Source organism: Palaemon carinicauda, chromosome 1, assembly GCF_036898095.1.
Source record: "Palaemon carinicauda isolate YSFRI2023 chromosome 1, ASM3689809v2, whole genome shotgun sequence".
NCBI classification, from domain to species: Eukaryota; Metazoa; Arthropoda; class Malacostraca; order Decapoda; family Palaemonidae; genus Palaemon; species Palaemon carinicauda.
The window spans coordinates 133,189,178-133,202,904 of NC_090725.1; the positions used below are offsets into that span (position 1 = coordinate 133,189,178).

General features: G+C 45.4%; 1 protein-coding gene across 2 annotated transcripts in view; it reads left to right on the plus strand.

Annotated features, from left to right (window-relative positions):
• Positions 1-13,727, plus strand: part of LOC137651712 (G kinase-anchoring protein 1-like) — a 161,718-nt gene that overhangs the window by 47,603 nt on the left and 100,388 nt on the right. Inside the window, exon 3 of one of the 2 annotated variants that reach the window (XM_068384933.1) lies at positions 9,066-9,260. The exons of the other annotated variant lie outside the window; for it this stretch is intronic. Within the exon in view, the coding sequence (XP_068241034.1) occupies positions 9,066-9,260 (195 nt within the window). The remainder of the gene's footprint in view (positions 1-9,065; positions 9,261-13,727) is intronic. 2 annotated transcript variants of the gene reach the window in all.

The window sequence follows — 13,727 nt, forward strand, 5'->3', positions numbered from 1 at the left end:
GTCCCATTCACTAGCTCTCTCTTTCCATTAACTCAGACTCCGACGATCCAATCATTGTTTGTTCCGACACAGATACAAACCTTTCACTATTTATAGAGTATTACTTTCGGCAATGCTGAAAACTAGTCAAGACAATTTTAGTGAGGGATAACTACTGTACCCCCGTCCGCTAGTTAGTGGAAGGGGGGTGGGGTAGACCGGCTACCCCGCTCACTCACACCCATCGGCTGAGTAACCACTTTTGCCTTTGGCTCGGTTAACTCATTAAACTGCCTTGACTTTATTTGCTTTTCCTTTTTCTTTTGTGTACAGTGTGTGTGTGTTATTGTCCCGCTATGCGGACATGTCCTAGTCACGAGGGCCGCATCTGCGGTACCTTCATGACGTCCGTAGAGACGGACCCTCACTCCCTGTGCCTGGCTTGCCAGGGACGTCAATGTTCTCGGGACAACTCCTGTTCCGAGTGTCGGTAGTGGCCTGCATCCCAGTGGTAGAGGATTGGGCGTAAAAGGAAGAAGTCTAAGCATGAATCTTCGCCTTTGGGGTCTTCCTCAAAATAAAAAAAATCACGGGCTTCTGCTTCCTCTACGCCCAAATCTCTGCCCGAAGCTGCTTCTCTGCCAGGCCCTTCCGGGGTATGGCTGAGTAGCAGCGCAGGTGTTGTGACTCCAGGTCAACCCTGTGGGCCTGTTCCTTTTCAGATCTTGTGTCCTTTTGGATTGCTGGGCGTCGATGGCCCCCCTTCAAAGGAAGCTCTCTTCGAGCTCCTTTAAAGGGGAGCGGAGAGAAGGCGGTCATCTCCTTCCTCAGCGGAGGTTGATCCTCCTATTGTGGGCGCAGGCGTAGGCACTGCTGCCCGTCGGTCAGGCTTAGTCTGTTTCCGACGCCAAGGAGGTAGCTAATCCACCAGGGGTAGTGGCAGGGCTTTCTCCAAAGCAGGTTTTCCCTTCGGGGGTACATATCTTTCGTTCGCGAGAGAAGATCGCCTCCGATCATCGGCGATCTCCTTACGCTTATGGTTCTCCTTTAGGGGCGGAGTGAGAGCCTTGTCTTAAGCAACGTTCTCCTTCGGGAGAACCCTCCTCCCATGCGGAGTATTTATCTTTAGATCTGGATCAGTCTCCCCCTCGGGCAGAGTCTGCTGAATGTTCCTCTCTGGAAGTTCGTCGAGTGGAAGGGTTTGTAACTCCTCTCCATCCTGGACGTTTTCCTCCTCGTACTGTGAGAGAACGTCTTTTTGAACCTGCTGGTTCTCCTCAATGTTGACCCTTCGGGGTCTCGTGACAATCACCCTTTGGGCTGGCGTGATTGTGAGCCTTCAGGCTCTCGTCATGTTGAGCCTGCGAGTTCTCATGACCGTAGGAGTCCTTCTTGGCTCCGTTGCGCTGATTTTTCGGACTAAAGTGACTCTGAACCTTCGGGTTTCAGTTACGCTGAACCTTCGGGCTCTCGTAATGATGGTAACGTTGAGCCTTCAGGCTCTTGTGCCATCAGTCACGCTGACCCTTCGGGGTCTCGTAACTTTAGTTATGCTAAACTCTTGGGCTCTCATGACTTTATTCACCCTGACACTTCGGTGTTTCTTGACAGGAAAACATTGGTTTTTCGTTGCGCTGACCCTTTCGGGGACTCGCAACACAGGTTACGTTAGGCCTTTGGTCTCTAGTGCCTTTAGTCACGCTGACCCTTCGGGGGCTCGTGACTGAGGAACTTCGGTTTCTTGTTGCGCTGACCCTACGGGGTCTCGCAACACAGTACACGCTGAACCTTCGGGTTCTCATGACCCTTGTCACCATGAGTCTTACTCGTATGACAGTGTTTGGACTCTCGTCGTGTTGAGCGTTCGCGCTCACACGACTTTCGCTACCTTGAACCTTTGGGTTATCGTAGCAAGGAGTTCTCTCCTAAGCGCCAAGAGTTTTACTCTACGACAGAGTTTTTGGACTCTCGTTGCTCGCAGCGTTCGCTCGCGTGCGACCAACCTTATGCTCGCAAGCAACTCTATACACGGGAACAGCTTGGTGCGCTGTCAAAACTATGTTGTATCCTCAGGCACGTGCAGCCTATCAGGAGCTAGTGATGAGGTTCCTAGCCCCGTGAGTTCTGACAGAGCGCCCGATCATGGTTCACAATTCTTTGTCCCTCCCCCCAGACTACCACCTCTAGACACAGCTCTTCTTACGCTGTGTCACGCGACAGAACAACGTCACCCGATGTTCTACACGCGCTGACTCGATGTTCTTACATCTCAGTTAAGACAAGGTTCTCACGGTTTAACAACCTGGCGGAACCAAACCCGCCTCTGTTCGGTGGCTACCTCATCCCCGGACGAAGTACCATCTCCTTTTTTGGCGGCAGGGGTTAACCTTCCTGCAAGGAGACACTCGGCAGTCTCTCCAGTCTCATAGGCGTCCATCACCGCAGCGACAGCTGTCGCCCACGCGACTATGCCCAGACCCTATCCCTAAGGGTAGGCCTGTGCCGATCTTGCTTGCCGGGAAGCCTCCCTCAAGCAAGAGGGTTGAGAAACCTGCCCAGGTTCCTAAACTCAGGAATCTTTGTCTTCCTAAGGACCCTCCCTTCAGTTCCTTGGGAGCCCCCGACCCCCCTTGGCTTTGCGCCTTATTCAATGTAATGCGTCAAGCCATGACGGGGGTCATTCCCCACTCTGAGTCCTTAGGAGGCACTCCTAGGATTCCGTCCCTCGCCGGTCGAGATAGTGCCCCTTTGCCCTGGTCAAAGGGGTTAAAGAGTGCCAGACAGAAGGCAGTGTGCCAGGCAACTGGTTCCACCTCCTCGCTCTGCTCCAACTCATCCTCCATGCTTCTGCCTCCTCCGTATGTGTTCCAGATGAGGTACTACAAGATTCTCGGGGAGTCTTAACCAACGCTGCCTCTCCATCACTCTATAGAGGCACTCTCAAAGGCCACACCCTTCGAGAAGCTCACGGGACTTAATCACCTTTTCAGCCTCCGAGATCCTTAACGAGGAGAAGGTGGCGAAGTACGCCATGCAGGTGGCTTCGTGGCTCGACTTCTGGTTGGGATCCTTGGGAAAACTTATTTGGTCTAAGGACCTGTCTTGGGAGTCCTCCAGGAAGTCTTTGGAGACTTCTATTTTCTGACACTCGTGCCATCGAGTTTCTATTCCACCAGGTAGTGAACCTTTGGGCTAGCACTATCCTGAAGAGGAGGGATGCCATCATAGGCAAGTTCCACAGACACCTCCCTCAGGCCGAAGTGGCGAGACTAAGGAATGCACCCTTCGAGGGAAATTCCTTGTTTCACCCCGAGGATGTCGAACAGGTGGCAGAAGAGAGGTGGAGGAAGTCCAGTCAGGACTCCCTCATCCAGAAGGTCTTAACAGCTAGACCTTACCCCTCACAGCCACAGCGGAAACCACCGCAGAAACCGCAACCGAAAAGGGATAGAGACCCAAAATAGCAGGGTCACATGGGTGCAAAGCAAGTCTTTCGCAATAAGAAGTCCTTTTGTGGAGGAAAGGGAAAGAGGGGATCCCTCCACTGACTCTAGTGCCAATTCCATCGAACTCCTGTGCGAAGGGATCCGCACGGGAGTGTGCCCTCAGGGCAGAAGTCCAGACCATGTTGGAGAAGGGCGCTCTCCAGTAGGTCCTCGATGGGTCCCCAGGCTTTTACAGTCGACTCTTTCTTGTTAGAAAGGCGTCTGGAGGCTGGAGACCAGTCATCGACCTTTCAGCTGTGAACAGGTTTGTTGAGCAGACCCCATTCAGAGTTGAGGCGGCCGACACGGTCAGAGAAGCGATGAGACCGCAGGACTTCATGTGCACTCTAGATCTAAAGGACGCATACTTCCAGATCCCAATTTATCCATCTCCCAGGAGGTGTCCAAGATTCATGTTCAACCAGAAGCATACCAGTTCAGGGTACTGTGTTTTGGTCTTTCCACAGCACCCCAGTTCTTCACGAGAATGTTCGCCCTAGTATCATGTTTGGCCCACACAGTCGGCATCCGTCTCCTAAGATACTTGGACAACTGGCTAATTCTGGCAGACTCGGAGGCGGTCCTTCTCCACCACCGAGACAAATTTCTAAGGTTTTGCCAGGATCTGGGGATCGTGGTAAACCTCAAGAAGTCTCATCTGCTTCCCACTCAAAAACTGTTATACCTAGGCATACGCATAGACACCATAAGACGCAAAGCGTTCCCATCAGACGAGAGAATTCAGAGACTGAGGGAGATAGCACAGGTCTTCCTCAGTCGGGAAGAGCTCCCGGCGCAGTATTGGCTTTGCCTTCTTGGTCACCTCTCTTCCCTGACCTGACTGGTCCCCAACAGTTGCCTCAGAATGAGATCTCTCCAGTGGCAACTGAAATCCCAGTGGAACCAGTCCACCGATTCCCGGGAGCAACTAGTCCGCATAGGGATAGAGGAACAGTCAGATCTCAGATGGTTGCTAGCGGAGCCAAACCTCTGCAAAGGGGTCAATCTTTCCGTCTCTCCCCCGGTATTGATGCTTTTTTCGGATGCATCAAAAGAAAGGAGGGGTGGGGGTGGGGGCCTCACGTGCTGCACCATTTCATCTCCGGCCAATGGTCTGAATCCGAAAGGTATCAGCACATGAATCCCTTAGAGATGAGGGTAGCCTTTCTGGCCCTCAAAGAGTTCCACCAGGTCCTGGCGGGGCACTCCGTGATGTTGATGAGCGACAACACCACCGAAGTGGCTTATCTGAACAAACAGGGCGGTACCTTTTCACAGCAGCTGTGCCATCTTGCAGTAGAGATACTCAGATGGGCAGAAGACAACTCGGTGTGTCTATCAGCTCGTTTCATTCTGGGCCAGCGGAATGTGCTAGCGGACAAGCTGAGCAGAGCGACTCAGATAGTTGGCACCTAGTGGTCTTTGAATCCTCTGATGGCCAACAAAGTCCTAAATTTGTGGGGTTCCCCGACTGTGAATCTGTTCACAACGGCCCTGAATTTCAGGCTCCCATTGTACTGCTCCCCAGTCCCGGATCCCCAAGCTCTTTGCCAAGATGCTTTTTAACAACGGTAGATAAATCTGGACGCTTACGCATTTCCCCTGTTTTGTCTGATGAGAAAAGTACGCAACCAGGTGCGAGCAAGCAATAACCTGCAAATGACTCTGATAGCTCCGTTATGGAATCACACAGAATGGTTCCCAGACCTTCTGCATCTCCTCACAGAGATCCCAAGGGAGCTCCCCCCACAACACGACCTCAAACAACCACATGCCAACATCTTCCACAATGCTGTAGCTTCGCTTCAGCTTCACGCCTGGAGACTCTAGCACCTTCTCACACAGGGAGATTTTGCAACCGGTTACGTAAAGAATGGCTGAACACCTCAGGAGATCCACAGAGGCAGTCTACCAGGCGAAGTGGTCAATTTTCTGTGGTTGGTGTCTTGGAATGGGTATTTCTCCCCTCGATGCCTCTGTTCCAACTATAGCGGAGTTTCTTGTATACCTTCGGGAAGAAATGCTTCTCTCGGTCACGGCAGTCAAAGGCTACTGCTCAGCCTTGAGTCTCGCTTTTAGACTGAAAGGAGTTGATATATCCTCCTCGTAACTTTCTTTACTCATACGCAGTTACGAGCTTACTTGTCCCCAGGCAGAGCGAAAACCTCCCTCTTGGGACTTGTTTCGGGTCCTCAGGTCTCTGAAGGGCCCCCCGTATGAACCAATACGCCAGGCCTCCGATCGCCACCTCATGTGGAAGACGGTGTTCCTGCTCGCGCTGGCTTCGGCCAAGAGAGTCAGCGAACTTCATTGTCTATCTGCTGATGTCTCCCACGTTAGGAGATGTTGGGAAGTAATCCTCAACTATGTCCCTGAGTTCGTAGCTAAGACTCGAAATCCGTGTGTGCTGGACTGCAGGTTCGGCCCATTCCGGATAGCAAGCCTTCTTTCTGTAACTGAAGATCCAGACCAACTTTTATTATGTCCAATAAGGAGTCTGAGGTGTTACTTAAAAAGAACAGCAGAAGCTCGCCCCTGTGTGCAAGCGCTTTTCGTTAGTATGGGGAAGGTCAAGAGGAGGGTCACGAGGAATACTATTTCCTCTTGGATAAGGAAAGTGATTGAATACGCTCGCAATCCAGACCCTCCTCCATCCAATCGACCCAAGGCTCACGACGTCACCAATACCTCTTGAGGGAAGGTATTGGCTATGTTTGAGAACTTGTGCGTATCTTCGAGTTCCTACGTAAAGACAAGCCACTAGTCTCTCTCACACAAGCTTCTGCAGGCCGCTATCAGTGTGTTACCTTGTAACTACTTTGATTTTAGCGAGGGTAGGGTTCCTACTAATTAAATCAAAGATCAATTAGAGAGAACCCCGAGTCATAGCCAAGGCCAGTTGGTAGGACTTCCTCCCTCCTAAGAGTAAGTCACCCTATAAATAGCGAAAGGTTTGTATCTGTGTCGGAACAAATAACAAATTTGGAAATAATTTGTATTTTTCCTAACACAAACCTGGAGCTATTTATACAAATTGGCCTGCCACCCTGTCCCCCTAGAAGTCCTGCTAGAAAGCAAAAGTGGTTACTCAGCCTACGGGTGTGAGTGAGCGGGGTAGCGGACGGGGTTAGTTATCCCTCACTAAAATTGTCTTGGCTAGTTTTCAGCGTTACCGAAAGTAATACCCTATAATTAGCTCGAGGTTTGTATGTAAGGAAAAATACAAATTATTTCCAAATTTTTTATATTTGATGAGATCCCAAACAGATCTGCTCTTGGAGAAAGAAATTTCACTGTTGCCTGAGGAGGCCGCAATAAAGGAAGACTTCGACAAGTCCCCGGGTTTCTTCAGTAACCTCATTCTAGTGGAGAGATTGTCTGAAGATTTGACACCTGTCTTAGACCTTTCCCACTTGAATTGGATTATACTGTACTGTAATTCAAGCTATTCAAGATGGATATCCCAGCACAGTGATACAGGCCATTAGAAAGAACAATTTCCTGGTGACCATTGATCTACAGGATGCGTGCTTCCAAATTCCTGTTCATCTGAGATCATGGTAGTACCTGCGTTTTCACTTTCAGAGAGAGAACTTACAAATTCAAGGTTTGCTTTGGTCTGTTAACAGCCCCACAAGTGTTCACTCGCCTGATTGCTCCAGTTTCTCACAGGCATATGCCATGGGAATAAGACTTTTGCAATACCTAGATGACTGGGTCTTAACTAGTGGAGTCTAGATTCAGCTTGAACTGCCACAGAGAGCGGCTTCTTGAATTTTGCAGCGACCTGGTTAACTGGTTGAATTACAAGAAGTCAAGACTCAGCCCTCAACATTGTCTGTGTTACTTGGGCATGAACATAGATATGATTCAAACCAAAGCACTGTATTTCCATCTTTAGACAGCTGCACATTCAAGACATATCGCAACACCTTTTCTCAAGAAGATATTCCTTCCAGCTCTCTTCTGGCAGAAGCTTCTGGATCACCTTGCTTCCTTAGAAAAACTGGTACCCTTTGGGAGGATGTATCTTTGCTTAGTCGAGTGGGCCCTGAATACCCAATATTCGCAGATCTCAGATTCCCCGTCGGCTCTTTGTGAAGATGCCTCAAGATGTTAGAACAGATCTCTCTGGGTATTTAAAGGAGGAGAATCTGTTAACTGGATTGCTTTTACAGATTCCAACTCCTGATTTTCTAATCTTTTAAAACAGATGCTTCTCACCTGGGATAGGGAGCTCATCAGATGAAGGAACAAAACTCAGGACTATGGTTGCAGGAAGACAAGTATTTTCACATGAACTATCTGGAACTCAAGGGAGTGTATTTAGCATTGCTCCACTTTACAGGGTCGATAAAGGGTTACTCGGTAGTGTTGATAATCAACAACACGACCATAGTTACTAGGTCAACAAGCAAGGGGCTCAGTATCCCATCTTTGATAGTTGGCAGTAGGAATGCAACACTGGGCATTGGTAAATGCTGTTCATCTTTCAACCAGGTTCATCCTGGGGAAAAAGTATGTGATAGCAGACTGTTTGAGCCAACTAGGGACACAAGTTTGTTCAATATGGTCTTTGGATCCTCTAGTGGCAAAGTCTCCTACTTTGTTGAGTTCCTCGACCATAGTCGTGTTTACCACACTTCTGAATAACAGACTAACAGTGTATTGTTCCCCAGTACTGGCCCATCTCATTGTCCAGCACTTTGATGCAATAGAGAGGCTTGAGAGTCTCAATGATTGGCTGGGTAATGGCAATAAGGGGATACATCCACCTTGGTAGGTTTAACCATACCAATAAGGTTAGGTCTTAGCGACCAGACGAAGCCTGGACCCCTATAAGCCTTCTTCTTTATTTCGGTTTTTCTCTTCTTGTCCTATCATGAAATTTATATTTATCTATATTATTATTTCTTGATTTATTTATTTGGTTTCTTAAATAGCATGGGTATTTCCACATTGTTATTAGAGCCTGCGTAGATGAATGAAAGAAGGGATCACAGTTGAGTGGTGTTTGCATTCAAAGCTATATGTATTGGATGATCTCAGTCATCCCAAAGATGGTTTGGAACTATTCTCAAGAGTTGGGTCATCAAAATCCAGGGGGATCCAATCCTTGGTGACTGGCATGTGTTAGCCATTTTTTTGCGATTGTTTGGTTTATCTTACAGTAAAGAATTTACTTATTGATTGTCCCAGTCTTTTTGGTATCCGGAACAATTCTTGTCTGGAGCTCATGGTGAGGATGGTAGGTACATCCTCAGCAAGATTCTTGGAGAGGACATTTTTTATGATGCCAGTGGCCTTTTTAAGTTCATATTGGAAGCGGCCCTTCTTAATCTTTTTTAAATTATATATTAAATTTTAAAAGTTTTGTTTTTGTTTTGTACATTGTTTTTATTTAATTTTTTTAGTTTATTTTAGTTTATCGTTTTGTTTATTAAGCATACTCAAATCTGTATCAATGACCTCTGATGTTATGATGCCAGATAATTACAAATCAATCAATCAATTGTTAAAATCATACTCCTATTTAATGGACTTAGGTTTGTATGGTTAGGAGAAATAAGAATTACCTGTAAAAAGATTAATATTTTGCAGTTTGTACGAGATGAAAATGAACGGGCGTTACGTGAAGCAATATTGTTATCAAAATTAGATTATGAAGAAAAGAAAACTTTTTATGCTGAAATGAAAAAAGAAGATATTGAGCAAAAAGGAGGAAAGGTTAAAAAGAAGAAGGATAAGCCTATGCCCATGTCTTTAGAACAGTTCAACAACCTGAATCTAAATCAGGTAGGTTTATATGCTTTTAGACTCGAGTAAATTTAAAGCATATGTTCACACGAAAATACAAAGCTTCAACAACTGCTTCTAGTTCTTATAGCTTGGCAATGAGAAGATAGTTATTGGTGGCTGGTAAGTGATTAGTGAGGTGCCAAATGACAATTAACTTTTACCTAAGTAATTGTCCAGTTAAGACATCTGTTTTCTCTTTGATTTGCAAAAGATTTTTGAAATCAGAGTCTAGATAGTTAACTGCCAACTTTGCTTCATAATAGATTTCCTACATGACTTCAGAAAAAGTATATTTTTCATCAGTTACTTACATTAAATAAATATATAAATGAATTATCTTAAAGATCGTTGCTGTTCATTCTTCTTAATGAAAGGCTTGCTGCTATAGAAAATTTAAAAAGTAAAACTTAAACTACAGGGAAATGTATTTATAGTAAAATCTCATAATAATGGATTAGGTGGGAGGGCTTTGTTATTGCCTGTAGTCCATTATAATGAAAATATGTTTCCAGAAGCATATAATCAAACAGTATACTGTTTGCCAAACACATGGCTGAGATTAAAATGCTTTCATTTTTCACCCTTGGATGACATAATCAAGGAATTTAAAGTAAGTGAAACTCATGGAAACAATGACCGCAAGCATGGGTCACATCTAAAGCATTAACAGGCAATTTAAAAAATACTATGTCTTTCCCAATGATAAAAATCAAATAAATCAAAAAATGTATTGAAGACTACTGCATTTGTAAATGAATGTATAGATTTACAGTAATCCCTTGGCTATTGCTGAGGTTGCGTTACAGGCACCCCTTTGATAGCTGTAAAACCACAAAGTAAATTCAGAAATCTACGGTGTAATTATTGTATTAGTTTTAGAATTTTTCATATTTTATTTTCTTCATAAATTTAAGCTTTTATAAACCATCTCTGGTTTTCTAAACCCATTATACATTCTTAAAACACTTTTTTAGCTAAAACTTACATTTTCTGTAGACTCATATGTATGCATATGTAAATGAAAAATTTTAAATCGGAACGCTCATTAACATTTGTACTGCTATGCTGTTGACCAAACAGTATATGTCTACTGTGGCCAAAAGTACCGTTGTATTTAAAATAAACAGAGTTTTAATTGCACTGTATCATATAATAATTATTTCTGGGCTCAACCTGTGTTGCTCCGTGAAATGCTCCTTGAAGCACCATTTCAAAATATACCAGAGGAAAAAGTTGCATGGAATGCTAGGAATATATCCAGCTCGCTCACCCCTAATGGGTGTCGGTATTAAAACTGGGGCGAGTGATACCACTACCAGAGATCCCTCTCCAATTAGACTTCTCCTTCCTCAAAATCTCCCATTCCTACGAGGTGTCGTTCACTACAGCTACTGCCCCCCCCCCCCCCCCCACCACCACCACCACCACCACCCCCACCACCACCACCACCCCCACCACCACCACTACCACCACCACCACCACCACCTATCCTTCTCCCATCGTTCCTTGTTAGCACCCATGAATCTTCGGACGTGTTTTTCGTAGCTCTGTGTTATTTTGTGTTTTTGAAGACGTCAAGCGTTTTGGAGATCCATGCTCTCAAATTGAGTATTATATTTGTCTGTTTGGGATTTCTAGATAGCGACACACGTTCATTCTATAACCTTGTTGGGTTTTATCTCAGCCACTTTGTTGACGCTCCCTTACGGGTGTGTATGCGGTCTTTTGGTGTCGCTTCCTTGGGATCTCTTTGTTTTGTAAGACTTTCTTTTAGTTCCTTTTACTAATTGTAGTCTTATTTTTGTGTTATGGACATCTAATTCAATGTTTTGGCAGGATTTTATCTTTTATTTAGGCTATTTGGACAGTGTTAGTTAGCGGCTTCGGTCGGTAGCCTTTCTTGCGAGAATCCTTGGTTTGTTGAGTTTTTACGGGGAATCGGAACGCGTTTTCATTAATTTTAGTCCTGCCTGTCGAGATCGGTATTTTACCCGATTTTGGAGGACTAAGTTTTGTTAAAATGTTAGTTTCTTCTCCATGTCAGCAACTACCCGAAATTGGAAAGTTTTGCTATTATTCCTTTTATGCCGTGTTCCTTATTCTCCCATTTTCTCAATATGCCGATTAAGCCTATTTATTGAATTTCATTGTATTTCATTGTTTTTCATTTTGTAACGTCTGCCATCATATGATGTTTTTGTTTGCGTGCTTCGCATCAGGTTTTCCTCTGTGTTTTGGAGGGTAGTACCCCCCCCCCTCCGATCACAGTAGTCACATGATTTCGAGCCAGTCTCCTCCCCCTGGGTGTCCTCTCCCCCTTTACGCCTCTCGCCATTCCCTACATAGGGGGTTAGGCTTAGGTCACGTGCTTTTAGAGAATGGGAAGTCACCCAGGGTGGGGACTGGATCTTTCGCTCACTGCGTCATCGCGAGTAGCGTATGCACCTCGCCTAACCCCCCCCCCCCCTTTCTCTCAAGTTATCCATCCGTGTTATTATTCCTCCCGTCCCGGAGGGCCGCGATATTTTGTGAATCGTATCTACTAATGGTAGTTATGTTTCTATGATCGGATTCAGACAACCAACTCTGCTCTGATACCTATATTTGTTACGTAATGTTATGGATGGTTGGTTCGAGAGAGAGTGAGAGAGAGAGTGAGAGAGAGAGAGAGTGAGAGAGAGAGAGAGAGAGAGAGAGAGAGAGAGAGAGAGAGAGAGAGAGAGAGAGAGAGAGAGAGAGAGAGAGAGAGAGAGAGAGAGAGAGGGGCAGCGACGGAGATTATAGTTTGTCTCAGGTTATCCATCCGTGTTATTAATACCTCCCGTCCCGGAGGGCCGTGATATTTTGTGAATCGTATCTACTAATGGTAGTTATGTTTCTTTGATCGGATTACGACATCATACTCTGTTTTGATACCTTACTTTATCCTATATTTGTTAACATAATTTTGTGGATGGTTGGTTCGTGAGGGAGAGGGGCTGCGACGGACATTATAGTTTATGTTAGTACATAGTATTTGTTTTTAGCGACGCATTTCTTCCGGCGCTACATTGCTTGCGTAGCATTGGGTTTTTGCACCGGATTTACGCATGCTTTCCGGCGCCACAATGGTATCTATTTTCGCCCTTCCTGTCATTAGGTTTAATTCATTTAATTTCATGCATTCCGGAGTCTACGGACTCCGATGGTTGTTTCTAGTCTTGTCATTTCTTGCTTATGCTCCCCACCCCGGTGGGTATCCCGTGTGCTGGGAACTCATAATAAAGACTATTTTTTCATGACGGAGGCGTAGCATGTTTTTTGAATGCTATTTCGTATTACAGTATTTCCTTTAGATAAAGCACGCTATTTCCCGCTGGGTGTCACGGCGGAATTTAATTTCTTTAGTTTATTACGTATATATATAAATATATATACTTTTATCATGTTTGATTTCTGCTGGGGTTCCCGACACAAGTTAATTTTATATTCATATACCAAATTATATTATTCGGTGGAATTCTTAGTCGCCCTACCCTAACCTCGGGAGGTAGGCCGAAGCTATACACTAAGGAGAGAATGGCGACAACAGAGAGAGACAAAGTGAGAGAGATAGCTCTCATGATCTGTGAGTCGATGCAAATAGCGCTCTCTTCTCGGTTAGTCGTGAATGGCCACCAGTCGAGTCGGACTGAATGTGAACCTTGTTACGTACCGCATATCCCTCTATTCCTGGAATCCCATCTTCGCTATTCTTCCGCCCCGTGAGGGCTGGGATGACTTGAAATCGTATCCATGAGATAGTTACTATGTTTTTTTGATCGGATTCAGATAAAATTTTTACTGTTCTGATCCCGTAGGTTGATTTCTTATATTATGGGATATTTGCGGTATAATTGTTCCGAAGAGAGTTAGACGGAGATTTGTAGTTCTTGAATTTATATTGTTACCGGCCGGATTTACATCAGTGGGAATTCATACTTCCAACCAAGTATTCCAGGAACAGTATTGGTGTCTCTAATTCTGGTTTCCTTGTATCTCCTTGTCCCAACGTTTATTCATCTATAAGTATATCCTACTCCGGTAGGGATATGGAAGGTTGCGAGAAGGTTCATAGTGGAATTTTTCTCTCTGGAGAGGGCGGACTGGTCCAAGATTAACCTCTTCAGCACAATGGGTCACATGTGTGACCCTTCATTTTTGCCATATGTATTACGATGGTCACACGGGTGTCCCAAAATTCCCTCAAATCTCCCCTAGACATAAAGAAAGTCGGACCAGCCACGATAGATTAGTTTCCCCTATTCGTAATGCCTGTGGAGGTTATATTCGTGTACTATAGAAAATAGGATTTTCCAGAATAAAAGATAACTGGGCATTCATCTTACTCGTAGCAGTGTCGTCAGCGGTTGCATGCGAGTTGTTGGTGACGGACATACGAACGTTTTCTGACGTGCCTTTGCCTTTTTTGTGTATATTACATAA